General features: G+C 31.2%; 1 protein-coding gene and 1 pseudogene across 1 annotated transcript; both read left to right on the top strand.

The window, feature by feature from the left end:
• Positions 1–9359: 9359 nt before the first annotated feature.
• LOC145598905 (uncharacterized) lies at positions 9360–10198 on the top strand. Its single transcript, XM_081655307.1, has one exon. It carries the CDS (start codon positions 9444–9446, stop codon positions 10011–10013), a length of 570 nt encoding a protein of 189 aa, XP_081511433.1. The 5' UTR covers positions 9360–9443; the 3' UTR covers positions 10014–10198.
• An 11625-nt stretch (positions 10199–21823) lies between these two features.
• LOC145599202 (putative gamma-glutamylcyclotransferase At3g02910 pseudogene) lies at positions 21824–22560 on the top strand (annotated as a pseudogene).
• The last annotated feature ends 5225 nt before the right edge of the window (positions 22561–27785 follow it).

Consider the following 27785-nt stretch of genomic DNA (forward strand, 5'->3'; position numbering starts at 1 on the left):
TAAGTATCAAAGGTCAAGGTCAATCTATAGCAAATTTACCCAACTTTTTCCTACTTTGTCCTTTTTTTATTTATTTATTTATTCTTTTTTTCCCTAATTTTTTTAAAAAAATTTTTTTATTTTGTTTGAAATTGTAATTTTCTCCGAAGAAGCATAAGTCAATTTCTAATAAAAAATAAAAAGAATTAAATGAAAAACTTGAAGCACACGGTCACGGCATGCCATTTTCGACTCAAAGAGAAAGAAAGTGTGTAGAATTGACGGGTTGACTAAATTACAGCCCAATGGGGGCCCGCCACTTCACTTACCAAATGTACGAGTTATTTTTGTTTTTGTGGGCTCCATATTATTATTACGATTCACAAATTCATACTTGAGTACCAAATATTATTGTACGGGTATATATAACTTTGCCTAGCTTCGGTGTTTTGCTTCGGAGCACGACGTTTACTAAGGACAACTTAAGGGAGTGAGGCCGTTTAGCTGACGTGTTTTCTAAATCAGCGATAAATGAAGGGCCTAACATATTCAGATTATTTTCATTTCAATTCAATTCTTAATTTCCTTCTCTTATAAAATATTCAGTTCAATCCATTCAATCAAAACATTGGTTTGGAACATAAATTTATATATACAGATTCTGTTAGGAAAGAACATTTTTTCATTTGTTTAATACCGGTTGAATATTCTCTTTAAATTTCTAAAAGTTGTGATTTTTTCAAATAAACACAAGGTATATGTAAATAAATAATACTTTTATTCAATTAACGTACTAATTAAGTTAGGGGCATTTATGTTTATAGATATGCTACATTAAGAGTTTATTACATACTACTCGTAGTACTTATGTTTTTGATAATTTTAACTAGAATGTTCCCTTTTTTTTTTTTTTTTTTTTTTTGGGGGGGGGGGGGGGGGGGGAATCTTTGTTTTGGCCTTTGGGTCACAAAAAGTTTGCTAGTAATATTCTTTTATAAATAAAGAAGTGGCCAATAGATACTACGTGTAAAACTCCATATTGTACATGTAAGTTCTAACTAGTAATGGCTTTATTTAGTGATTTTAATGATGGTTATACCTATCCATAAGCCATAACCAAGTCGTTATCGCTGAAAAGGACTTTTAGCTTGGCCTTTTATTATAAGCGTAATAATATGATGCCTTAATTGTCAATTTGTCAGCCTATAACTAGATATATATCTCAAATTTGGTTTAATATCTTTCAATCAGATCAACACAAAATTATATTCTATGGACATATATACTGTAATTTGGATAGGTTAGTTTACTGATTAATTAAGGCAACACCTAGTGTGAGTCACTACTTTAGATTTAAGATGCACCAATGGGCCAATCAACAATGTTTGTTACCAAACTTTTAATGCATGAACTCTATCGTATTCACTATTCAGCAATCAGCATGCATGTATTGGTTATACAATTAAATCAAAGGTGGTTAATTTATAAATATACTCCATATGTGTTCTATACGTTATGGATTCGGAAATTAAAGATGTTTAGAAGTTCAGTTATACTAGACTCTTTATACATAGATAAAGATAATCTAATATATTGTACTAGTATCATACAAGTATAAGTAAAAAGCTGCCGAGTACATGCTTATCATGATAAAAAAAAAATTTACATTTTGATACAATGATTCAATGTCTTTTTTCTAATATAAAGTGCATAAAGTATAATAAATAAATAAATTATATTACGCATTTGGTCATCAAACATATCTAAATAAATGCTAAAACTTAGTTTGTTTAATAGATTACGCGCAACTTATGTTCTCAGTTCTCATGGACATCACATACAAGCTGCAGTTGATGTAGGTGTGCAATTCGGGTCATGGAAATGCATGCGTTATACACTATCCATGTACACCATGTTTCAAGCATATGGATTCCGGAATGAACCTAGATGTGTGATAGACTAGCTAAGTAAAGTGTAGTGTATTGATTAAGCTTTTGCATTATAGCTCACTAGTACTACAATTTCGTTGCAACTTAAAACTTCTTTATAAGTACAATCAAGTCAAAAGTATCAAATAGTGTGCTACTTAAACGAAACACTTATGTCCAATAGGAAGTTGGACGTGTGGCCGATGTAAAATTGGAAAGGTTCATGCCAACCAACTTGTCTTGGTTGCAAACTTCCTAGAAAAAGACTTCGTATAATTGAGGACTTGATAATATAAAAACCTTATTAACCTTTTTACTATCACTTTCTTATGTTAGATATTTTAGGAGTATCATCTTGATTGTGTAACTTTTTTTTGAATACTACTTGCTTGTTTCTAATATAATTTGTAAGTAGTGTATTTTACATTGCTGTTACACAACATCGATAATGTACTTTATTTTGTTATTGATTGGTGTTTGATCTAATTCTAGTCTTATAAATTATGCAAAGCCTACTTCATTCTGATTAATCCAAAATCAAGCTATATATATATATATATATATATATATATATATATATATATATATATATATATATATATATATAGAGGAAGGCTCATGTAAGAACCCTCCTCTATATAAGAACCCTCCTCTATATAAGAACCCAATCTTATATAAGAACCAATCTCAACCCTTTATTAGTTTTGATCTAACCATCTAAAATGATCCTTTAGTAATGGCATTTCTGTAATTTTGAGAATTTCGTATTTAGAACATAGAAAAAAAAAATTTAGAACATAAAAAAAAAATTTAGAACATAAGTAGAAAAAATTTAGAACATAAGAAAAATAATTTGAAAGATATCAAAAATTTAGAACATAAACAACCAAAAAAGTTAGAACATAAGAAAAATAATTTAGAACATAAGTTGAAAAAAATAATCGTAACATAGGTAAAAATTAACAACATAATATGAAAAAAATAATTTAGAACATAGATAATATTTAGAACATAAGCTGAAAAAATAATTTAGAACATTGGAACAAATTTAGAACATAATTTAAAAACAATTTAGAACATTAAAAATAATTTGGAGCATAAGTAGAAAAAATTTAGAATATAGGAAAAACTTTAGAACATAAGCTGAAAAAATATTTTAGAACATAGAAAAAAAATTTAGAACATAAGTTGAAAAAAATAATTTAGAACATAATCTACAAAAAAATTTAGAACATTGGAAAATTTTTGGAACATAAGTAAGAAATTTTTTTTTCGAATATAGGAAAAACTTTAGAACATAAGTTGAAAAAAATTTAGAACATCGGAAAAAGTTTAGAACATAATTAGGGTTCTTACATAAGAAAGGGTTCTTATATAAGGTGGGGTTCTTACCGGATCCCTCCCCTATATATATATATATATATATATATATATATATATATATATATATATTACATAAGAAAGGGTTCTTATATAAGGTGGGGTTCTTACCGGATCCCTCCCCTATATATATATATATATATATATATATATATATATGTCAAACCCTCAAAAGAGAACTTTTTTTCCCCAACAGTTGTTAATTTGTTATTGCATGATTCAATTCTCAAGTCTCAAAACTAACCCATGGATAAAATGAAACAACTCCTTTATCAGATGATTCAATCACTTGTTGATTGGAGATTGAATTTTAGCTTAAATGATCAAATGATTGTACAATAATGAGTTGATGACATTATTTATTTCACTCTTTTTTACTCTATACATATATATGGTGTCATATCGAAATTAAACTAAGTTGAAAAGAAAAGTCAGTATTATACTATTATGTCACATCTTTTCCCTTCATTAATAAATTGAATATGTTGTATGTTTAATGGCATGGATCATATCACCAATAAAAGCACCGCGGAATGGGAAAAGAACCAAAGATCTACATATACTAGTATATTAGTCAACTAGCATTAAACTTGTGTGATGCATGGGATAAAAAAAATATTGTGGAAAAAAAAAACCGTATAGCATATATAAATTAAATTATACTTTTTTTATTCTCCAGTAATGAGCGGCATGCATTATACGAGTGTATGTTTACTTGATTATTTGCAAGCAAATTTTTAAAAGGCCATTACTTATAGTGGAGGTATCAATTCAGATCAGTAACTTCAATCTAATTTAAATTCACAAAGTCTTTTATGTGGCTGGCCACATGGTGTGGTCAGCCACTATATGGGTTATTTCGCTAATGTAACGAGGGTTACTTGGTCATTGTTAGAGGGGTTATTTCGTTATTGTTATAGAGTTACTCGGTCAGTGCTATAAAAGTTACTCGGTCGTTATTACAGGGGTTACTTAATCAATATTTTAGGGGTTAATTTAAGTGGTCACACGGTGTGGCTGGCCGCACACAAGACGAGTTGATTTAAATTAAATAGTCATATTAAAGAATTATTTTCATGTAAATCTAAATTTAAATTGGGTCACTTTCAAGTCATTATTTTTTTTTACACCTCTTCAATGAAGTCGCACCTAAAGTCTTAAATTATTTCATGTGCATATATTCCAAATATGAATATGATGATGATATTTCTAAAGGTATGGCCGTATGGCAGTCGAGAGTCAAATACCAAAGATAAACAATATATGTAGACTTTATAAAATCAGTGGGAAACAAATTTTGATTCCTTCGACTAATTCGTGCTAAAAGGGGTCTACTTTACATTTCACTTACTGTTTTTTTTGGAGTCTTAGCAACGAAGAGATCATCAATTATTGTCTGTATGTATTATTGTTACGTTATATTGTTCCTTTTTTTTTCCCCGAAATGTGTTTTGCTACTTGCTAGGTGACTAGGTCATCTAACTCTGTAAGTAACTTAGTAACACATAGAGACATAACTTTTCCAAACAAGACTCCTTAACTCCTTAAGCAACACTGCTCCAAACCAGATTAGATTAACGTAGAGTTGTATTGTTGAACGCTTACCAAGTCGAGGGGGCTTAATTAACCAGTTGAAAAAATCAATAGGGTATTTTTTATTTTTATTTTTCCGAATGCACCACTTTAATTTGTGCTTTATTTGTAGACTAAAATTTGACTTACTAATAATAAATAAATTTGGAGTATTATTATAAACTTCTTTAATAATATTAAATTTAGCTGTGTCAATTACTCCGTATTCAGGAACGAAGGAAGTATATTAGTGGTCAAATTTATACTTTGACATGTGTATTATCAGACTCAAATGCAGAGTTGATCACCAATAAAATTACTACGTATTGCACTTGAATGCCGCATTCAGAGATATTTGTCATGGTACATCTGAACGAAGATATTTGTACCATTTAGCGTTATTATTCAATACAAAACTCAATAAAAACAATTATCAATATTGGATCACTAGATAATGAAAAATCTAGCGCAACGTAATTGGATCATTATAATGGGCCTAGAATTTTGAACTCGAAGGGGAGTGTCTCCTAAATAGCGACCCAAAACTAATCAATGTTGGTTCTCCTATACCTTAAGGGGTTGACACCATGTGATAAGTTAAGGTGGTTGTCTACCTCCTTTTTTTTTCTATTTTTTTTTTTAATCCATATAAAGGTGTTTATTATACAGTATTATTTTGTATACTTCAATGGCATAATGTTCATGATAATTAGTTCCAGGTTCAAAGGTTTGAGATAATATTATCTACGAAGTACCAAGGTTAAATCCTAAATGGAATGATTCGGTGATCAATATTGAGATAATTTTCAACTTCGTATTTACATCCAGCTATACATTCAATAAGGTATGATCAAGGTTATTTTGCTCTTTTACATGCTTATACGCAAATAGCATATGAGCATGTAAATGGCATTGCTTGTATAGTGACTATTCTTCAAACTGATTCGATACTCAATATTGGAGTCAGTTCCAACTTAACTCTTGTAGGCCATGCATTTCTCATACCATTGTATATGATCTAGTTTACATCGGGTCAGACTAGATTTAGTCGAAATATATCGATCAAACTCTCACTAAATTAACCTGGGCTTTGGGGACCGGTTGGATCAGCCCAAAATATGCAATTGAATAGTTGTACCAACACTAAAATAAAATGTACTACGGAGTAATTAAAAAATAATAATAATAATTAAAAATAAATAAATAAAAATAAAAACTGGATTCTACTTGGGCTACTAAGTAGCCCATAAAACTCTGTTCTATGTAATAACAAGAGCAATCTGTACTAAGAAACAAGGCCACAAGTCACAACAGGACTCATGAAAACCGGTCCAAACAAAACAAGTTTATAGGAAGGGTTTAAGGTTTGGGCTGACCACAACAATTATAGGTCTAAGGATTTAGGGACTATTTTAGGAAACAAAAAAATAAAAGAAAAATTGACAAGAATAATTCTAACTTTGCGTAATTCGTCTAAAATAATCCCAACTTTGAATTATTTTTTAATAATCCAAACTTTAATATGAATATAAACTATTTGAAGAAAATTCATATCAAAGTTCGGTTCATTAAGAGTTTATACACGACATGACTCGTGAAAACTGGTCCAAACAAAACAAGTTTTTAAAAAGGGTTTAAGGTTTGGGCTGACCACACAATATTAGGTCCAAGATTTTACGGACCTTATTTGAGAAAACATTATTAAAAAAAAAAAACCTTATGTTAATTATTGTCTTATTTTATAAGGCACATTTTGTTTTTGATAACGCTAACATAACATAAATCTCAATACAGTACATTTTTTCAATTCATATCTACTAATGGCTTTGAATTTTCTCAATATCACAGCACAATCTTAAGCTTAAATTATGATTGTTGATTTGTTGTCACATTTTTTTTTTAATGAAGATCCACAATATATTGGTATGGTAAATTAAAAATAATCTTGTAGACTACATAAATACTTGCTAAATTTCATTTTACTTGTCCAATTGACCAAAAAATTATCACAGTCTTTAACTAATACGAGTATAATGAAACAAGTAAAATAAGATGGAGGTAGCAACAATAATAAAACTTACAAATACACACGTCAATATGTGCACCAATGTTTAAAATAAACGTCGCATGATCCCTACCTTCACTCTTTTATCTCTAATAAATGAGACCATTAGGTTCGAAGGGCCGAGGTAGGAGGACTCGAAGACGAAGGAGTCCCCACTACATAGGCAAGATTGGTTGCACAAAACTTGAATGAAGTAAATCTGTAAGACGATGACCACAGAAAGAGATGATATCATACATGGTCCAAGTGAAATGGACAGTTGTTGACACAAGTTTGACCCATTCACATTCAATTGTACAACCCCTCACTTGTTTCTTCTTTCAAACTCCTGCACCTAATTTTTGAATTATTATCTCCTACCCACCCACTTTCCCCTGATATCCTCAAAATTTAATCTTTGAATAAACAAAAATATTATCAAAAATTTTGTAGATTAATTGTGTTAGTGGTTCGTTATTACTTTTAGTATATTTGTTGGATGCTAGTTGTTAGATAACTTTTGATGGATTCTTGTTATTCCTTTTCCCATTGAAATTGAATTTAGGAGTTATTTTTATATGTAAGGTGATTAATTAGGATCAACGTCTCTATTTAATCATGATTTCGTCATTATGTATCTTTTAGTCAAATTAACCACATTCTTAACATCTCAAGGCTAATTTATCTCTGTAACCTAGCTAATTACCTAAATGCTACCAAATCCTCCATTTAATCAGGAAGTCAAACTTTTGCTTCATCAAAGTTAACTTACATTGATGCTACATCATATCATATTATCATATGACATGTCAGCTATAAGCCTATGACTGGGTGTTTGCATGATGTGGCTTTGTGTTAACCTAGTAGCAACATGTGGCACATTGACTCTTAAAAGCCTTTATGATCTTCATTTTTGGAATGGTAGGTAGGTACACATTATTTTGACAATAGTAAAAGTAACTAAAGTTTGTTTGTTACAATCAAATGGATGACAATTCTTAAATTTGACCCCTAAACTCTGTTTTCAAATTTATAACTCATTACTTATGGGGCTTAGCTTGGGTGCAAGCCACCCAGGCTTTTAGAAGGTAATTTAAATTCAGCGATGAATCTATCACGGGGTTTGGGCAAGCCACCCAGACCCCTTCAAAATTTAATCTTTGTGATGTGCAATCTATCTATATCTATATCTATCTATACTATATATTAAAAGGCGTTCCTAAGAACGTCGATGTGCCACGCAGTCCCTTTTTTGTTGCGCCACGTCATCTTCTCAATGTCTCATGATGCCACATCATCCCTCAAACAGTGCCACATCACCCAAGCAATCAACATTATTGAATATAAAAACATAAAGATAAGGGGAATCGAACCCTCGATCTCTTACAACAAAAATAACCATTTTACCATCTAAGCCACTTATCAAGTATATTATCAATATGTAAAAAAAATTATATAAGTGTAAACCACAAGATTCAATTAAAATATAATATACTAAAAAAAAAAAAACTCAATTTTGGTTTGACAATAATAATTATTATACAAGTTTTAAAAGTCTTTTAAAAAATTTATCGATTGCACGTCTACAACAGTAGCAACTCGGGGCAACGCCCGGGCTACTCACTAGTTTATAGTTTAAAAGCAAATTTAGTGTAAAAGATGATATAAGGGCAGCTTTGCTTCAATGATCAATATTAGACTCACCTACGATATAGAGTGTGAGATTTCATACCTTAAGTGCTTGAATAAAATGAAAAAAGGATCAATTGTTTTATTTTAAACAATTTTTATGTATTAATCCATTGACCCAGTATAACATCTTCCCTTAATATAGTGCCAATGTGATGAGTCTTAACTAAAGTGAAACAAAAGAAGCGTAGTATTTTATTTGTTTAAATGAAAAATATACGATACTATTTACGTGGCACTCAGACGAATAATAGAAGGTTGCTAATCCAATCATTCCAAAAGAAGTTTAGATGTCACGTGGTGCTTGTCTCATTTAATCTGGCTTTCACTCCATGTCTAAAAATATGGTTCTTATAAGATTTGAACTCATAACCTCAAGTTTAAACTCCAACGTGTTTGCTACTAAGCTATTACCATATTATATGTCATTTAATAAAAATTAAATATTAGTTAAGATTTTTATCATGAAATGCATTAACTCGGGACATTACCCGAGCTTAACACTAGTTTTTATAAGCAGTAAAGTGTACATACACACAAGTGAAGTGACATAACACATCCAATGTCCAAAGCACACCCATTTCCCTACATTTCCTCCCAAGTCCCAACCAACATGTTAGCCCATTACCACCAAACAAAAATAACAACAATTAAAAAAATAAACAATAAAAATAAATAAAAAACCAATGTTCCCGCTCCCCAAAAACGCCGCCCTTTCACCTTCCCCTTCTTAACCCACCAACCTTAACCATAGTTAACCCACTTAACCCCTCTTCCTTATATATAACCCTCTCTCAACCTTCCCCCACAAAACGCTCTAAAATTAATTAACCCCCAAAAATATATCAAAAATGGCGTTTTACGCTGAAGAAGATGAAGTTTGGAAATGCTCATTACACCCATCAAAACGTCGTCGTACTGGCGTCTGCCCTTCTTGCCTTAAAGAACGCCTTTCCGCTCTTTGCCCTGACTGCGCTAACGTCCGCCCTTGTTCCTGTTACGCCACCACCTCGTCGTCTTCCTCCGCTTCGTCATCTTTCTCCCTCCATTTTACCGACGGCGGTCGGATTTCTAACCTCATCGATGGCGAACCGGCGTTTCGACGGTCCAGATCTTCCGCCTTCCCGTTCTTCCGATCAGCGAGATATTCCACCGTTGATGAGAAACATCCGCCGGAAAAACTCGCCGGGAAATCGTCGTCGTTTTGGTCGGTGATTTGGTGGCAGAAGAAACCGAGGAGAGAGAAAGTGGAAGCGGAGATGAGGAGATCGAAGTCGGTTGCTGTCGCCGGAAATAGTGATGTTGCCGGACTTTCGAAAGGAAAAGGGTGGTATTTTCCGAGTCCGATGAAGGTTTTCCGGCAAACTTATTCAAAAACTCCTAAAGTTGTTCACGAACGTTCTCCTTTGCATCGAGGTTGAAATTTGATCGTTAATTTTTAATTTTTTAAAAAATTATACTCGTAGCGAGTTTGTTAATTTTGGTAATTGTTAATAGCGATAGATAAATGATACTCCGTACTTCATAGTAGACTACTAATGGAAAATGGAAGAGTGTTAATATTGGAAATACTTTAAATGGGATGAATGAATAATAGTGAAGTGTATTGGTGATCATAATTATTGATTTTGTTTCTGTTTTTACTTTTCATTAGTTTGAATTGAAGTTTGAAATTATTGCGTACGTCCAATCTATGAAGTGTAACGGTTGTGTTATTGGTACGTCATTATGTCATTATTGGTAACGATTAACGAATCTATACTTTAGTTTTGAGCAAGTATAAGTGATGGGTTGGTAAAGCTCCCAATTCGTTTGTGAGTGGAACACTAATAGCAAATTTAATTGGAGCATAATTAATGTCACTAATTATGTTTATGTTTGGGAATCAATATTTTTTTAGGAGGTGTACTTGTCAATGTCACTTGTTTAATTAGTTTTCAAATACAAAAATTAGACCAGTACTAAAACGTATTTGAAAACTTTTAGTTCATTATAGTAACTTGACTATGAAAGTGCATATGTTATAAGAATTCTCGTATTTCAGGGGAATATGTATTCCATATACTCAATACTACAAATATAGAATTGTGTGTTGCTCAATATGTGGGATTTCCGTCACTATAAATTAAGGTGAATAGTGCTTAACTAGATCCGATTAATGTTTAGGTAAGAAAATTTGGAGTCGTTTTAGTTTTCAAGTGCTGTGCAAATTTAACATGGTACGGAGTACTATTATCAGTACCATGTAGACATGTAGTATATTTAGTTTTTAACTTTTTTTTTAACTTATATTATTGAAATTTAATAAATTATAATTAAAAAAAAATACATGTAATATGTTTGCAACTCACTACCAAAATCTCTGTTATTATTTTTTCTAGTATCGAATAAGAAAACATTTGCACCACATTTGCATTATTCTCTGCACCATGTATGGCTACTATAGCATTTTTTGTCATTACTCCTAATTAAAATAACCTTAACATGTCCAATTGTATATAATTAATCCATGTGCAAGGTGACTCAATCCAATTATAGTGAAGACATTTCTAAAATTTTAATTACTAAATTAACCAAATGAAGTTGACAATTAAGTATGTGACCATTTTGTGATCTAGCTAATTATAATCAATGGGGTTTGGATCCAAAAATTGGGGCACCTTGCTTTACAATGATTGAATGCATAATTCATACATCAAATTAAAGGGTTAATTATGGAGGGTGGCATATCTTTTAAATCAAGGTTCATATCTTTTAAATCAAGATTCAATGAAGAACAGTTTATTGTTGGAAGAAGTGACCCTACTTACCGTCCAATAATACAAAATTAAAGTTAAACAGTGTTGTAACAAAGAAACTATAGCAATAATTGTGACTTCTAAACAATACATATAGCCTTTCTTTGTACTTTTAAGATGCTTTTAGTTTTAACCGTGCGTGCATTATTGTCTAATTTTCATATTGTCTTGGGACACAACAACGGCTTTTAAGTTAGACCATTTAGCTAAACTTTTCTTGTTCTTGCATCATTATTTTTGTGGTTTTTTTGCACTTCTTGGGGTCAATTGTACACCTATCTTTTTAACATGTTATGTCAACAACAGGAAACTAATAATATCATGGAAACTTAGGAAAATAGATATAATTAGTGAAAAACTTTTTTGGGAATCCAATCGGTAAAGAAGATGGTTTTTATTTTATGAAATTTATACTTCTTTTGTAACGTGACTTTAAAATATTTGCATCATATTGGTGTTCTAGTGTAGCCCAAACCACAAGGTAAGAATGTGAATGAGGGTCTATTCAGTTTAGCTTAAGTTCAATTCAGTTCAGCTCCAATCAGTTCAGTTCAATTCAGTTCAGCTCAGTTCTGTAAATCAAAACAGGCCCTGAGTAGGACAATAGATTTAAGGATCTTATGTTTTAACAGGTTGATAACCTGCTGGGATTATTGAAGAAAGAAAATAATGCGTATAAATAGAAGTTGATATTATTTCATAATAAACAAAAGTTGAGATTATTCAAAGTAAATTAACCATAGTTGAGATTATCAAAATGAATTTTTGCTTATATTTGCTCCTTTCACTCATGACAATTGTTTTCTTGTATGCACTACTTCACCATACCTTCTAGCTTAGCACTTTCACGTGATCTACAGATATTACGTACATCCCCTTTGACTTTGCATACAATAATAAATTTCACACTTGTTTGAAGGTTAGCTCTATAATAATCAAAACACTCGAAGTCATTGATGATTTTCAACTTGAAGAGGGTGGTAGGATTTTGTATAAAACTAATTTTTACGCATTTAAAGGCATAAAAATCTTAAGAAATAAAATAAAAGGCAATATCATACATTAGTATTAAGTACTACTAGTACTTTTGCGATAACATATTATAAATTAAACTATTAATACAGAATAGTACTCCGTACTCTATAACCTTTATAGAAATGCATGATGAACAACCTTAGCTTCACTTTATCTAATGATGACTTGATGAGGGGGTTATGAAATTAGAAAATTATGTGAAGAATGAAAAAAATACATGTATTGTCACAGAAACAAGGGGAGGAGAATTAAGGATAATAAAGAAAGATTAGTGCTAATAGTGATTAATGTTCCTACAAAACAGGGAACATTCTTCTTGAAAATAGAAACTCGTGAAGCAGAAATTGATGATTTGTGATGACATTCTTGGTGCACGAACTTGTGAAAGCAACCTCTCCTTTCAAACTTCTGATCTTTTGCATGTTTATTTGTTTGAAAGTTGAAACGCAAAAACCTAATTTTATTTTTTTAAAATTATATTTTGATGCCAAACAATTGGAAAAATACAGTAAAGCAGAACTCATCTGGTTGGCTTATTTTAACCCTTTGATCTGACAATTTAGAGCACCATTTAGTCATTTACCGTGTTGTACCAGAATAAAGGTGTTACACAAAAAGTTGTTGTCTTGCTCTTGAGTCATCTTCTGAACTTGCCTCATAAGTCAAATACAATAATTGTCACTAAATTTCTTGCACAAATTGAACACTTTAATTTGATTTGCATCATTTAGAGATTATTAATAAGGAATCTAATGAAATTGTAATACTTGAAAGAGAAATCATTATAAAGACCTGGCCTCATCCTCATAAGTAAATCAAAAGAACTTTTTTAACTTACCAATTTTAGAACTTTTTATAGGTCAACTCAGTCCAATTTAACAATCGGACGCTTTGTAATTAAATTGGAAGAGGATGCTTAAAAAAGCTGTTATAATATACGAGCATACTTGGATCACATGTTTACATATATCATGTATTTCTAATAAAAGTATGGAGTAGTGGAGTAATATAAGGTACTTTAGTGACTTTCCTTCAAGCCGGAGTATTTTATTTAAAACATTGCTTAGAAATTGCAGTTCCAACAGGGAAAAACACAGGAATTATAATCATGTCACAATTTTATGTCATAACTTGTAGTGCAAATGAAACACAAAGGTCAAAGAAATAGTTGTCATATTAGAACATTTAAAAGCATATAGGTTATTAATTACTTCGTAATATTTTGGGACAAAACAACTAGTGCATTTATTATAATAAGAACACGGAGTATCTTCTTACAGATTCATTTATATATATACAAAGTACGTATATTTTTAAAAAGGTAGAAAATAAGAAATGGTGTGGTTGCTAAGGGATGAAAACAGATTAATGTTAATAATAATGTAATGTAGTGTCATGTTCAAGCTTTTTAGAGTGTGTTACCAGCCGCTGAGAGCATGTGCAAGATATATAGCAAGATCATATTATAGCAGAAAAGATGTTTGATTTTGTTTTTGATAAAAGAAATGTGGATCCCCCTTTTATTTTGGCAATATTTATTTGTCTAGTTTAAACATTTTTATATGTTTTTTTTATGAAAGAGAAAACTCATTATTTTGACACGTTGGAGCTAGTTGAATCCACTATTGATATCAAATTATCTATGCATGATTTTTATTTTTGTTTTTTTATATCAACTTGAGATGGAATTCTAGTCATATATGGTCAAACACTCAAAACTAATTAAGCTAACATGTTAGTTACGTATACACAAGTGTTCCAACGAATGTTATATGCTAATAATTTGTTGGACATTGATGCTTACCTAATTTATTCTATCCATAACTATATGATAATCATCCTAGCTTTTATATATGTTCTCACTTAACATAAGAGTTTTACAAGTAATACAAAGTTTTATTCATTACATTGTATGTTATGGGATATTGGTACGGTGTTTTGAAAAAAAGTTAAAATCTCGAGTCATAACTACTTATTACTTAATAAGCAAGTGCTATCATAAGTCATTTGCAGACAAAGATAAACGTTTATATATGTTTGTGGCACTCAGGTTTATGGACGGGGATATTTAACGTAAATTCTAAGCTAAGTTTCCAAGTATGTAATCATATATGGCAATCATATCGTTAAGATCCTAAAATTCGATGAATAATATAATGTAATGATCATATTGTAATTCATCCATAGTAGAATTAGCGTTAGATATCTGATGATGATTGATTGATTATATTTGCCTTGTATGTGCTATTGGTCCTTATAGTTGTCCAAGAGCCGAATGAAGATTAATAGGGTTTAATTTCATGGAATTATTGGTGTATCATCAAATCAAACCATATATTTTCAGTCATTGGACTATTCATGGCTTGCATGGCAAATGATAATTTGTGTTGCCTTCAGTTGACTAATCACAACTCACATGTACGTATATAAGATTGGATTTTTTCACATGCAAGTGGCTTGGATCTATTTCTTGATTATTAAAAATTGCCCTATTTTCTGTATTTTTTTTTTCCTAGCTACATAAAGAATTTATATATGCTCTGTTGTTTATGATCATTGAACCGCTGTTATACATTTTTGAGGGATATTATTTGAGACTATTCTAATTCTTTGCATTTCAAAATAATTACTCGTTCAATTTTATTTTAGTTCGTCCTTAAAGTATGGTATGCTTTTTTATTATTAATTTGTCCAAATTAAGAAAATACTTGTATTCTCCCGTAGCAGATCCAGTAGTAAATTAAATTATCTTAATTAGTTAATTACATACTCCGTACATAATGCTTAAAATTATAATTTTCAAACAAGTTCATTAAATTGTCCTTCAACGAAATTTGAACTATCAAGCAAGTATACATGTACATTGTATTATTCAGGGGACGACGAGGGAAGTAATATTACTTGATTAATAAAGAGCAAAAGAAGTATCATAATTAAACAAAATTTCATAATGTTATCCAATCATATATTGCCATTAATTGAGATGATGTTTAATTTGTTCAAAAAAAAAAAAAAAAAGATGAAGTTTAATTGATACATATATATATGATAATCCAGGCCAATATTATTTGGTGTAGGTATCTCAATATACGGCAGTGTTGCATGACTGCGTGCAGTATATGGAGCTTGATCAATCTGGCGGCTTTCTATTTCATTCCTGCGCATTGTCTATTCTTAGACCAGTCCTTTCACCTTAAGCTTTTAGGCCTATATCAATGTCTAACAAACCCTTTGCCAAGTACCTTATGATTTCATGTTCATCCATAATTCGTTTTTTTTTTCATTTATCTCATATCCTTATTGCTCGTCTTCTAACACTTTTCATTATTCATAGGCCATTTGTTGATAAACCAAAATAATAATTTTACTATTGATATACATGATTTACATTTTAAACACATACGTACAATAACTTAATAGTCGATACCAGGCTAATTCGTACAACTCTCCTATTCAACTTAACATATAGTACTAATTTTCTTTAAAACACTTGAAGATTGTACGAAGTAGAGCTGAGAATTGAAAAATATAACAACCTTGCAATAAGAAGCACCACGCACGATAAGAAGATGGTGGGGGATAGATGGATGGGCGATCCGAGAGGGGCAACGGTGCACGTGACTATGTCGTTTGTGAGCTTTATGTAGCAATATCAGAAACCACATGAAAAAAAAGGCAATACTTTATTCATTTGTGTAATATAATGAGTACAGTAGTATTTTAGAGCAACCAATACCATATAAAAAAACATTACATTATACATCAAATATTAATTAAAAATAAAAAATGTCTGTATTCTTTGAATGTTTAATACGTCTCTGAAAACTCACAAAGATGGTTTAATGGGCCGGGGAGACAATGAGTGTCCCTTGATGACAACCATTACACGCCGAATTTGCCCACACGAATGTCTATATACCTTATCTTTTTCTCCTTGTTTCATTTTGTATCTTTGCATATCCTATCTATGTTTAAAGCTGTTTCTTACTCAGGGCCTGTTTACATTTACTGAACTGAGTTGAACTGAACTGATTGTAGCTGAACTGAACTAAACTAAACTGAATTGAGCTGAAATGAATATTTTATGTGAGAGACAAATTTAAGAGCTGAACTGAACTGATTAGAGCTAAACTAAACTAAACTAAACTGATTGGAGCTGAACTGAACTGATCTGATCTGAACTGAAATTATGTAAATGTGAACAGACCCTTAAAATCAATGCCATAATACACTAGAAATCCTCCATATAGTTTTGCGAAAATTTATAAGGTATACACTAAAAAGCCTAATTTAGTGAAAAAAATTGTACCTTTTAACCTTGAAATTGGGGGTTTAATTCCCATAAGACACTTTAAAGATAGGGAATGTGGATCCTTTACTCAATCTTCTCCCTCACTTTCAATTGTTTCAAACTGTCTAACTTGTAAATAATATTATACCAAAAAGTCATATGGGTCGAAGTTTGGTCAATGTCCTTCTTACTTGAATAAAAATAAAATACAAGGTATTCAACTTTTTTTTCTCACACAATTTTTTTTTTTTTTGCCATATTTATATACAAGTATATACACATAGTATGTTCATTCAAAAAAAAAAAAAAACATATAGTATGTCACAATCTATTTTAAGCATCCAAATAAATATTGAGTAATTACGGAGTACATTATACATTTTCAATAATATTTGATTTACAGAATACATGGATTAATTCGACAGGAATACAGGATCAGATCGACCGATAAATGCATGTACAAATGTACAATATAGCCAATCTCGTACGTGGTCAGTTGGTCACCCAAAGTTTGAACATGTTTCCAAAATAAAACATGATCCGTAATTCATAATCCCTATGCTAAGAAGTACATGTTACCACGTGGATTAGGCTAAGTTTATTGATTATTTTAATTATTATTGATAAAAAGAGGGACAATGATAAAGAAAAAGGGTTAAATTAACTTAATCGAGATAGATTGATGTTGATCTCTTGTTCGTTTATATTATAGCACATATTTTGGACACTAAAACGAAATTACTGATAATTTCTTCTAATTAATCTTGCCACTCTTTAGGATTAGGCTAGGGGACCTGAACTTTGATCACATGACAAATCGGTAATTTAGGGTAGCTAGAGTTTAGTTGGAATAAAGAATGTAATACTATGATTTATTTTACTCCCAAATGCATTTCAAAGGATCATGATATAGTTAAATGTATCCCTCCTTTTGTTGTTTTTGGACATTGGACATTGGTGCAATGATTAGTTTTAATCTGTTCATCATGTTCTTGTTTTTTCAGTCTTACTTTTCTTAATTTAGCTTTATTAATGAACAAAGATATAGTTTTTTTTTTTTGACAAAGAACAAAGATATATTTGATCTACATGTAGTCAGATACAAAATTGAGGTTTTATAAGATATTATAATTGTTGGTCTGTCCAATATGTGCCAAAATTTATTATTTTGGAAAATAACATTTGATTTCGATCAAATAATTCACTTGACCTGCTTGACCTATCAATGATTTTGATTGTTTGTAATGCTGAATGTTACTCCCTATAAATAATGATCATATAATCATTTAATAGTTGTATAAATTACTCCGTAGTTGGGTAAATAAACCATACTTATATTAAGTAGGTATGTCATACGTGTTAGGCGTTAGCGCGTTACTAGTGTTATTACACTATAATATTATATTTTGAGTTTGGGCAGGGGTCTAGCTTATGATTCTATACCCTATGATAGTATGATGCAATCCAATCAAATAAGATATGAACGGTCATCAAAAATGTCGGGGATAAGACATAAGTATGAGTATTGTGGAAATTTGCACAACAATATACATTTTCAAGCACGACATGAGATTGTCCTACATTGATGAAAGAAGACTAGATGACAGTATTCATCACCACTTAAATTTATAACGCTAAGTAGGAGTTATCTGTCTTAATTGCCATATAATTTTAAGGCATATGCTTCATTTGATTTTGTGACGTTGACTAAGATCTTATTTTATGATGGGTGTATGTATGACCCGCATGCATGCCCATATGGCCATATGTATGCAAGTATGTTGTTATTGGATCCCTATAATATGTAAGGGTATGCGGACACAAAAACAAATAGGTGCCTACATTGCAGCGCAGTTAGAACAGTTGGAAATTGAGAATATTAACGACTTTCGATACAAATTTGTAGAATCTTGTCACATTCTTAGGTTTTCAATGCGATATTTGAAGAATAATTAGCCATTCTCGTATACCAACCAAATAAAATAAGACAAATTCAGTGGACTACTGAATATTGATTCATGCATCCCTTATTATTGACGTTTTCCTGTTATTCATCTCTCAATCTAATAAGCCAATTTACAATGCTAAAATGACAAATTAAAGCATCTTAAAGTTCTTTTACGAGGTACACTATTTAATTTTAGTAGTTAGAGATCTTTTCTGTGATTTGGTATTCTTAAACAGATCACCATGTGCTGCTTTGGTTCATCAATCAAGTCTTGAATCTTATGTTTGCTTCAATTTTACATTTTGTACAGCTAATTTTTGCTGGTTAGAAGAATTTAGTACTGTTTTCACTATAAATTGGAAGTGTTCCCTTGGATTCAGCATATGAAAATCTGTTTACTTTATTTTGTACATTTTAATACACATTAGTCCGTCTAATTAATTAAGCTCACTAATCTAAGATTAAAACCGTTTTGCATGTTCGCTATATAACACTTAATATAGTAAGGCCGATAACCTCTAACCAAGCTCAATACTCTAAGAGTAAGAATGTTTTGCATGTTTGTTATCTAACACCTAATACATTAAGGCCGGTAATCTCTAATCTCACATTGATTTTTACTCCGTATTTGAGGAAATTATTTCGTCGTTACTTTACTTATTTTAAGGGAAATCATATATGTCAGTGTATTTTATAAGACATGTTTATTGTTATTATAAATCATCAACATATATTATGTTAGGATGTCTGATAATTGATGATTAACGTGTTTGATTGATGAACTCGCTCTTATATTATTGGAGGGAGGGCAAAGCAGAGAGGAAGCTCTAAAGGGGAAACCTCAATCAACTCAATGAGTCTAAATATACTTCTCCGCATTATATTATCGTACATCACAAGGTTAAAAAAAATCTTATTGTCCTCCCACACCCAATGAGTATAATTCTAAAATGAATGAATGAAGAAAAGAAAATTTCAAACCTTGTTTTTTATGTCATAAGAATAATTTTAATTACAAACTATAAGATGAAAACTTAAGATAAAATAATATTTTTCAAAATATAATTAATAACAACATTACAAATATTATTAGAAGTAAGGGCCTGTTCACATTTACTGAACTGAGCTGAGCCGAACTGAACTGAACTGATTGGAGCTGAACTAACTGATTGGAGCTGAACTGAAATGAACTGAACTGAACTGAACTGAACTGAACAAAGCTGAAATGAATATTTTATGAGAGAAGGAAATTAGGAGCTGAACTGAACTGAACTAAACTGAATTGATTGGAGTTGAACTGAACTGAACTAAACTGATTAGAACTGAACTGAACTGAACTAAAATTAAGAAAATGTGAACATACCCTAAATATGATATTTGAGATGATTTGGGGAAGAATCAAAGTAGAAATTTGGTTCAATTGGTTTTGTGCAACAACCCAGAAATGGAGATGCGTCATTTGTGAAGTATGAATTGGGCCGTTTTAACATTATTAGCACGAACATGTAGTTTACACCATCACTGGTCCACTTCAATATACATTCCAGCCCAAATTGTTGTCTCATGAATTATTTAATTTGTGCTAAAATGCTTAAGCTACTTTAAGCTATCCCTATAACCCATTCACCGACTTTGGTAAATAATTTGTCTCCTGAATAATTTTTGCTAAAATGCTTGAGCTACTTTAATGCTTAAGTAATTTATATTTTGGTATAAAATATGGGTACATTGAATAAATTAAAAATAATTTGTATATAAAATGCAAGTATAAAATTTTAAAACCATGACTCCACTTCAACCATACTCAATGATCGAAAAGCCCATCAATGAGTAATAAGATCCCTAACAGTTGATCAGCCGATAGTGTCATTTAATTTGATTTATTGTAGGATCAATGTGTAGAGTTTTTCCTCCATAATATTGCTCAAACGTTGAATTATTTGGACATAATTTTTAAAAATTCTCATATTCGTCTATAGCCATAGTGCACACCTTTATCTCAAGATCATGATGTAAAACCCGATTCTAATCACCCTCTTTTTACTTATTTTAAATCTCATAAGTTCAACAAAGTACAAATAAGATAAGTTGAAGAAAAACAAGTTATTCTTATATGTGGCCGGCCATATGGTGTGGTCATCCATCATGAGGGTTGCTTCATTGGTGCTATAGGGGTTACTCGTTCAATTTTACAGAAATTACTTCACCAAGGGGTTACTGATTTAGTGTTATAGAGATCATTTTGTTCTTTAACAAGTGGCCATATGGTGTGGCTAGCCGCACACAAGACGTACTGAGTTTCTTTTATGTTAAAGTGTGATTTCTTATCCTTTCTATACTCTTTATGAACTTCGTCCATAAAATAGATCAGGTTAACCCGTGAGAGAATCTAACATAAGAAAGGTAAGGCCCAATTCAATATTTTTTTTTTGACAAAAGGGCCCAATCCAATATCAATATGTTGTCAATATGTCACACAACAATTAGTATTATGTGCACCATGGTGCACCTAGAAATAGGTGCACCACGTCTATACTTTTGAACATTAAGTTAAAAAATTTGAACATTTTACAAAAAAAATGAACATTTGGTAAAAAAATATGAACACGTCATAAAAACTGAACATAAACATGCAATTTTTATGTTCATATTTTATAAAGAAAATGTTCATTTTGTATACAATAAATGTTCAGTTTATATTATAAAATTATTACGACTTAGATAAACTTCTTTCAAAATTTGTCTGACTCGTAATAATTCAAAATTTGCGATTGTTCGGATGTCTTTACTAAATGTTCAAAATTTGTTATTGTTCATATTTTTTTACTAAATGTTCAAAAGTATAGGCGTGTGCATTGCGATTGTTCAAATTTTTGTACTAAATGTTCAAAATTTGCGATGTTTAAATTTTTTTACTAAATGTTCAAAATTCACGATTGTTCAGATTTTTTTTACTAAATGTTCAAAAGTATAAGCGTAGTATGTTGCGATTGTTCAAATTTTTTTAACTAAATGTTCAAAATTTGCGATGTTCAAATGTTTTTACTACATGTTCAAAATTTACAAGTGTTCAGAATTTTTTACCTAATGTTCAAAAGTATAGGCGTGGTGCACCTATTTCTAGGTGCACCATGGTGCATCTAAAAATTTGCGGTCACCCAGTATCATTAAAATCGAAGACCTCATTCCTATTGTTCCCCAAATCCAAATTCTCTCTCTCCATCACAAAATTCACCAATGTCCACCAATTCCAACAACAAAACCACCAAAATATTCGTCTATGGAACCCTCAAACGAGGATACCCAAACCACCATCTATTAGAAGAACTCACCGCATCAAACGACGCCGTTTTCATAGGCTGTTACAAAACCCTCAATTCATACCCTCTAGTATGCGGGCCCTTGGGTATCCCCTTCATGATCAACATTCCCGGGTCGGGTCACCGGGTCATTGGAGAGCTCTATTCGGTATCGGGCCGGGGCCTGGCCCGGTTGGACGAGCTTGAAGGGATCAGTCGTGGACACTATGAGCGGCTTCCAATAGAGGTGGTGACGGATGAGGAAGGTGACCCGCGGGTGACGGTAGCAGAGGGGTATTTTGGTCATCGTAGTTTTGGGGAGGAATTGTGGAATAAAAATGGGAAAGTGGGAATGGAGGAGTATTTGGATAAATTAGGGGAGAAATATGTTAGAGTTAAGGATAGAGATGTGGGGTTGAATTTGAAGGATTATGTTCTTGAATATCTTCAATCTCATGATCATCATCCATCTAATTGATTTTTGTAATGCAAAATTTAAATGTGATAATTATTATCTTACTGTAATTATGCAGTAAAGTTTAATCTTATTTCCTGTCAAAAAGGTTAAAAGTATATAAATACTCTTTGATTTCGTATCCAAAAGTATATGTTTTCAATTCTTTTTTTTTTCAACTCTAAAATTATTCATTTGGGTTTATGTAATTAAATTATTTAATTAATTAGTAATTAATGTAAAGACTCAATCTAGATGAGGAGACATAAATGATGGATTATACTTTTTTATTTTGGGAACGGATTAGGAGAAATTCAAAAATTAAGCGACATATAGGTCTTGTCAATGCAAACGAATAATAAGTATACATTAAGGGCCTGTTTATATTTACTTAATTTCAGTTTAGTTCAGTTCAGCTCCAATCAGTTCAGTTCAATTCAGCTCCAATTAGTTCAGTTCAGCTCTTAATTTCCCTCTCTCATAAAATATTCATTTCAGCTTAATTCAGTTCAGTTCAGCTCCAATCAGTTCAGTTCAGCTCAATTCAGTAAATGTGAACAAGCCCTAACTTGATAACGAGTTAAAAATAAAGTATTCCGATGCAATCTATTATACAAAAGCTAAGTTACTTATCATCGTTATCTTCTTACACTTTTTTTTTTTTTTTTTTTTTTTTTTTTTTTTTTTTTTTTATTTCATTGTATTGTTCCAATTTTATCAAATGACTTTGAAAAGACATACTCCCTAGGTTTTTATTTATTTATTTATATTTATTTCTTGTTCATTTTCAGTAACAGTTCTTGAACTAAACAGTGTAATCAAGTATTTTTAGAGTGAACTGCATTTTTTTTACCACATTTTTTAAGGGTAAAATTTATTTCTGTATGGTTGATTTTACTTTTTTTTTACGTATGTTCATGTTTGTAATATACTCTTCCTCATATACTACTAACTTCTGAATATTTATTTTCTGAAGTTTAATGATTTATCTAACTAGTAGGGAGTAATTGACAAGAATTGTATACATACGGAGTGTTAAAGATTTATAGAGGCATAGAAACACTAATTGACATATGTCACTCGTTTACTGTTCAGATCACATTAATATAAGCCAACAAGTGGTCGTATCAGGTATAATAAGCATAGATGCTTATTATCTTCAAGTTCACATTTCATCAGCAAATTTAAAACTTTCTTGTCGAATCTGGAATATAATCTGATTTTGCCTTGAATCAACATCTAATGCTGTTTTGCCAATCTTGAAATAAATAATCAAATAAACTGATTCAATTACAGTTCCATTAACTTCAATAATTTATGCAATTAATCAATTCAACACACTGTATAAATAGCAACTTTAAAATATTCGAAAACTAACACCTTAGACCTCAAACCAAGTAAGAATAATGCTAGCATATACTCCAAATTAGAAAATGCACAATGGTGTTGGTCTGTTGGACATGAAATACGAATATTTCTTCCATGATTAAAATAAGCAAACACAATTCACTTAATAAATACCAGCCAGTCCATCTGAATAGTCTAACTAAATTTTACTGTACTAGTTTTTGGATTTCGAAAAAAATAAATTAAAAAATTACAAAATACCTATTATTATATACTTCGTACTACGTATATACATAATATTTAAATTATAATACTTCGTTTATGACTTGGCCTATTGCTTGTTAGAATTGACCCTTAAGATTAGAAGACCCATTACCTTTAAAAAAACAGACATTGGGCTAGTTTGTAAGTACGTCTATGATATTACAAACCACTGATTGAATTTCTATATTCTAACCTAAGAGATTATATGGATGGTTAGACTTCATTCTCGTACGTGACATTCACTAGAATATAATGACTAATCTTAAAAAATAAACTTTCAACAACCCATCATAGCAATTACTCCGTTATATATGACCTATAAAGGCTATAATACTCCCTAAAGTCCTTATTACACATGCACATATATAATTCATTCATGTCTTCATGAACCGAGAGGTCATATTGTCATTAGAGGCACTTATTGACTATCTGTCGACATAGGAGAATAAGAGATCGATCCGGGCCACCGCGATATGATCCGTATTTGTACTTGATCTGAGTAGTATACAAAAATGAAAAATATAATCCATTATCCATTTATGAGTTATGTGAGATTGTGACACAATAAGGACTCATGGTGCAGTGTATGTTGTGAACTTGTGATGAGTAAGTGAGTGAGAGTGTGAGACAACTTACATAATAAAGTAGTAAAAAGATGGTATATAACTTTCTTCAATTGGCTTTTCGTGTTTTGAAGAGCCAATTTTGTTAATTGCAAAATCATAAGAAAAGTTATCTGCCAATGCAGCAACATATATAAATAGACAACAAGAGTATAGTTAATCATGTCATATTTTATTAATTAGGTGAATTGTGACTATAGTAATAGTGCATTTGTTAAGTGCTTGCTTGCATAGACTATGAAAAAGGAGCTCCCCAAAAAAGAAAAAGAGATAATTTGATTTATATAATTCAGAGAATTAACTAAGTCATTATGTCATAGATCATGACTAATTAAATACTTGGAATAGAGACTAAGACAAGACCTTAATATAATTAATTCTTTCTCATTAGGTTTATATGGGGTAATTAAGAACGAAGCAACGACATCGACGAAGCATGAGCGATTGCGTAACGTTAAGCTAATTTAATCAAAGCAGCTGATGATGTGTATTCCACAACCAATAAGCCATACTCAATTCCACTCTATCACAATACGGAATATATATATATAGGTAGGACAAGTACGTGGGGTCTCAGTGTCTCACTTAGCTGGATACCACGTCTCTATATCACTTTCTTAGTTTTAAAATATGCCTATCTGTTTCTTAATATTCATACATACTCTACAGTCATTTTCGACTAATAAGCTTAAGTTTTACCGTATACGAAGTATTATTAATCGTAAAATACAAAGGAATACAAATTTGTAATAAAACCTTAATAAGAAGTATAGGAATCTATGTGTGTAACAATATCATTCAATGACTTCTTGATTAGATATAAATTATTACTTATCTATTTAATTAGTTGATTGTGATATTGCTTTAGCAATATACTCCTATATAAAACTTTATTAAAGTTCAATATATTCGCTCTTCCACTAAGATAAACCTCTATGATCACCTTTTTTTGTCTATATAAAGAGGCACTCTAGGTCTTAGCTACAATTCTTATATGATCGCTCTTTCGCTAAGGCAACAAAGTTATTTGCCTAAAGTATCATATTATGAAGCCATCAAAGTTCTCTTGTGACGCTTCCTTAGTTCACGAGTGGAAGAGTGTCATCGGAGAAGAGCTCAAGCATGTTCACGAGGCGGCTATGGTGTCCATGGTAAGAGATACTAATAAAGATTTTAATAAACATCGCGTTCCTCCTCCATCATCTGCAAGACGAAAATTAAACATACATAATAACAACGAAGATCCAATTCGAGTAATTATGTTTTTAGGGCCTTGGAGTCACACTTAATTAGGTCCTTTAAACTAAAAACATAATATATTTGTGTACAATCTTATCTCATGAATCAATTATATATGGATCTTGAGATGAATTGAGTAATCTCATGCTACTGGTTGTCTATGATGGTATGATATTTATCCTAGTAATCGATCATTCAGATCGATGTACAAATTCATGTAGCATGGTTTGCACGAGATTGAGGATGTTATGTATCAAGATGAATGCATATACTCGGCTGATGTACGATCCATGAAACTTATATGTATATCTTTGGGTTGCTTAGCTTGACTATGTACTACATGAACAAAAACTATCACTCGAGTGAAGTTTGTTGATAAATAATGAAAAATGAGATTTTAGCTATGATTTTGTACACGATCGATTTATTATTGTTCTATGTACTTAGCTTCTACATACTTTGGAACCTTTCGCTTTTCAATTTACATCAACAAATCGATCACTTTAGAGTAGAGATCTATATTATGAATAGGAATTTCTATAAATTTGATTGATTTTTCAAGGATTAAAGCTTGATAAACTAAAGAAACATTTATCATTTATGTCATATAATCATATAATTTGTAATAATATATAGTTACTCCGTTTAAGAAAAAAACAAATCGATCAAATGGTTAACTTGATGTTAATGAATAGGAGTATCATTTTAAGCTTAAATTAGTTATTTTGTGTTTACTTGAATAAAAAAAGGATTAGAACTACAATAATTATAAATAGTTTGCGATGGTATAAGAAAAAGCTCATCACTTCTACTACTATAGTCACTCCTATGAGTCCTATGTATGTCCCTCTTTCTCTTATCTTTTTGGATCTATTTTCATTTGGTGGGTTGGTGATGGAAAGTTTGAGCATTTTCAATAGGATAAGGTGGAGCCACATCCCCACACAATGTTTTTTTTGGTACTTATCAACTTAGTCCAAGATATAATGGAGAAATATATCCTCAATTTAACCATTACTCCATTATGATTATGATGCTCTAACTTCTCCTTCAAATTAGTTTGCTAAAAAAAGCCTTGTTGGAAATTCTAATTTAACAAATGTTTTCGATAAAGAACCACTTTTAGCAAGATTTAGTTAAGAGTGTTTAATTTTGTCGAACATATTAGAGATAATGAGATATGAGTTCGAGGGATTGCAAAATTATCTATCAATGTATGTCCTAGCTAGAATCATGTTCCCTTTTTAGAAATTATCAATAAAAAAATTCTTACATACTCCGTACTATTCAAGGAAAAGGTTGCAAATTTTGATAATAATATTAGAGATAATGAGACATGAATACGACGAATCACAAAATCATCTATCAATGTCTTATTAAAATTGTTTGGGCTAAGTCCATTGTCCTAAGCCCATTGACCTGGAATTACGAAAATACCCCTCCATTATCCAGCCCATCATTAGTCAGCACCAAGTACGGATTTACCCCTAATCTATCCAACTAAGTACAACTGCTGCCACCAGAAAGTACATCTATAAATAGCTCTCCAATCATTAGCAATGGTAACTTTTTCCTAATTCTCTAATTCTCTCTCTACTTTCTCTCTCTACTTTCTCTCTCTAAAGTACGATCGCTGACTTAAGCATCGGAAGGGCTTTCCCGGGTCACACCCCCGGGGCAATTAACCTTCTCTCTCTTTTGCAGGCCTAGCTCACGGACAGCCAGGCGTAGAGGAGGGAAATTCGGACACTATTATGACTTTTGCCTTAAGACATCTTGACATTATTACCGTAACCCCGAGGAATACTCTAAGACTCCCAGGAGCAACTCTGTTTTCCAGAAACAGGTGGCGCCGTCTGTGGGGATAACTAACAAAAAGTCATGGTGAACACTAG

This window comes from Chenopodium album, chromosome 20, assembly GCF_948465745.1.
Source record: "Chenopodium album chromosome 20, dcCheAlbu1.1, whole genome shotgun sequence".
NCBI lineage: Eukaryota > Viridiplantae > Streptophyta > Magnoliopsida > Caryophyllales > Amaranthaceae > Chenopodium > Chenopodium album.